The 2871-nt window shown below is 38.8% G+C and overlaps 1 protein-coding gene across 1 annotated transcript in view; it reads left to right on the top strand.

The window, feature by feature from the left end:
• The first annotated feature begins 101 nt into the window (after window positions 1-101).
• LOC101297652 (F-box protein CPR30-like) overlaps window positions 102-2871 on the top strand; it is a 5889-nt gene continuing 3119 nt past the window's right edge. Inside the window, exon 1 of the mRNA XM_004304810.1 lies at window positions 102-236. Within this exon, the coding sequence (XP_004304858.1) occupies window positions 102-236 (135 nt within the window). The remainder of the gene's footprint in view (window positions 237-2871) is intronic.

Genomic DNA, 2871 nt, shown 5'->3' with positions numbered 1-2871 from the left:
CTCTCTCTCTCTCTCTCTCTCTCTCTCTCTCTCTCTCTCTCTCTCTCTCTCTCCATCATCGCCGCCCTCCTCTTTCTCTAGAGCTCCGATCTCCTACGGTAATGGCTACCGTCCTTGAATCCATCGTCGTTCCTTGCTCCTCCGCTCTACCTTCGGCCACTCTCTCCCCGATAGCCACCTCCTCCGTTTCTTCCCGCACCGCCCGCCTCGGATTGCCTCACTTCACTGGCCTCAAGGTCAGGTCCGCTCTTCAGACCTCTCGCTTTGTTGGATCGCTGACTTACAACCCCGCTCATCGCCGCCGGGGCTCTCCTTCTCTCTCTCACTGATGTTTCTCTCTCCGTCGCCATGCTTCAGCTCATCTACAACCACTCCAGCTTTGACGTCATCCTCACTGTTTGTTGCAGCGGAAAGAGCCAGGTCACTCCTAGCCTCTAGAACCTTCTCGTTTGCCTTTTCGAATTTATGTTGTTGTTGTTATGGTGGTGATTAGAGGCTTAGAGCTAGGAGGTTTCCGACTGTTGATTTCGTTTGGTTGATGAGAAATCCATGTGAAATCGGACTTGAATTAGCATGGATTGAATTTCCTACGTAGTTTTCTAGATATATACACGTAGTACAGTTTCACGGTGACCAAATTAACGGCGCCGGAGAACTCCTCCTCCCCTTCTCCTCCGATCTAGAAAACACACACTCTCTCTCTCTCTCTCTTGTCAATAACTTGATTATTAGGGGTCAGTAACTGATTATTGGGGGTCAGTAACCAAATTATTAGGGGTCAGTAACTAATTATTGGAGGTCAGTAACTGATTATTAGGGGATTTTTTGGGTCAGTAACTGATTATTAGGGAATTATTGGGGTTAGTAACCAAATTATTGGGGGTCAATAACTGAGTTACCAGTGACAGGAATCCGGCGACCGGAGAAAATTTGAGTTACTAGATGTCAGTAATTGATTATTGAGGGTCAGTAACCAAGTTATTGGGGGTCAGTAACTGATTATTGAGGGTCAGTAACCGAGTTACTGGTGACCGGAATCCGGCAACCAGAGAAAAATTGAGTTACTGGGGGTCAGTAACCGAGTTACCGGTGACTAGAATCCGGCGACCGGGAAAATCCAAACCAAAGTCCGTCGACCGGTGACCGAAGTCCGGTGAGGTTCCGGCCAAGTATTCTCTCTCTTCCACTTTCTCTTTCTATGCATATTTAAAGGGTGAGGGTAAAATAGTCTTAAAATAATATGGTTTGTCAAGACTTTAGTAAAGATTTGTGCATTTGGACATAAAAAAAGTTACCTTATATTGAAATGGGCTCATGAAAAAAATTATCATTGGAATAGGAAATAAGAGGTTTAAATTAATACTAAATTAGCATTTTCCCATTTTGTAATTGCAAAACCACAATATATTAAAACACAAATGTTGCAAAAAGCTGATTGCTTTGCCCGACTCTTATGCCTTGTTATTTACTCATTTTACATTGATCCCTACCATCCTATAATTCTCTGGAATCCATCCATTAGAAAATTCAGGTTTTTGCCTGGTCCTATTGGTATGAAAGTCATAATCTCTGTTATAATTCTCGTATCGATGATTATGATGTTGTGCAAATTTTTATGTAACATGATTTCAAGGTTGAGGTTTAGTCCTTAGCTAGGGGTACCTGGAAAATTCTTAACAGTGTTCATGCTGATTTTTCCCCTTAAACATATCGTAATCCTTTTGTAAATGATGCATTTCACTGGATTCAACGCCACCAGACAAGCTAGAGAGGAGGAGGTGGAGGACTGTACTATATCTATGGTGGCATTGGACATGGTTGATGAATCATTTCACAATGTCGATATTTGCCAAGGTTTCTCAAGAGATGTCCACTCATGATTTCAAGGTACCATGGTGATGGGGATCAGTTCTGGCTTGCCTTATTTGAGATTCAGGAAAACTCTTGTTTTGACTTGTGGGTGATGAAAGAGTACATAATGGACCAAGTCGTTTAATGTGCGTCTTGTGCCAAACCAATTTGCAGTGATTACAGTACAAACATCCAAGTTTTCAAAATGAAATATAATTTCAGCATCAACAATTTTTAGGTCTCGTTTGGTTGATGGAAAAGAAATTGGTTCCTTAGTCTCTAGTTTTAGGTCTCTAGTTTCCCTACAAGGTGTCTGGGACGTCGGGAAAATAACTAAAAAATGTATTTTACTCTTCTTTCTAATGTTTGGTTTATGCATGGATAAGAAAGCAAGTAACACTAATTTACCAATAATATTCTTAGTAATAAAATATATAATATTTAAGATTCTAAACTTCGAAAATTCTTGTATACACTGAGGTATAAGTGAACCAACTGTGATAGTGTAATCTCAGCCATTGATTTAGGGGGGTGTATTGTATATGGAATTAGTGGAAGTTTTAAAGAAGTCTATGGAATTTGAAAGTCTAAGTGTATTCAATACTGACTTTTAAAAATCTATCAAAGTCTGGGTGTATTCAACTAGATTTTAAAAAATCATTATGAATTCCACCAAAGTTCAGAGGTATTCAATTAAGACTTTTTAAAATGAATAGAAGTTCAGATGTATTCAAAATATCATTCATACTTATGGAATTAATAACTCATGGATAATTGTGGACTTTGTAGTGTAAATTACACACACCAAACTCCAATATTTTTCCATCCACTAGAGCAAAGATTTGGAAAAGTCTACGATAGACTTTCTCTTTACATGTGAATAGGTTGATCCTACAATACATCATCTTTTTTTTTCTTTTTTATTAATATTTTTGTGCTATCAATGTTCTATTCTACCTATTCTTTTCAATTGTTTTTTGAATTGTTAATATTTTGTTGTATTTCAATTGTAATGCTTGG

The sequence above is a fragment of the Fragaria vesca genome, linkage group LG6 (genome assembly GCF_000184155.1).
Source record: "Fragaria vesca subsp. vesca linkage group LG6, FraVesHawaii_1.0, whole genome shotgun sequence".
In the NCBI taxonomy this organism is placed as follows: domain Eukaryota; kingdom Viridiplantae; phylum Streptophyta; class Magnoliopsida; order Rosales; family Rosaceae; genus Fragaria; species Fragaria vesca.
Note: the sequence above shows the minus strand (reverse complement) of the source record. Positions and strands in the feature narration are given on the sequence as shown.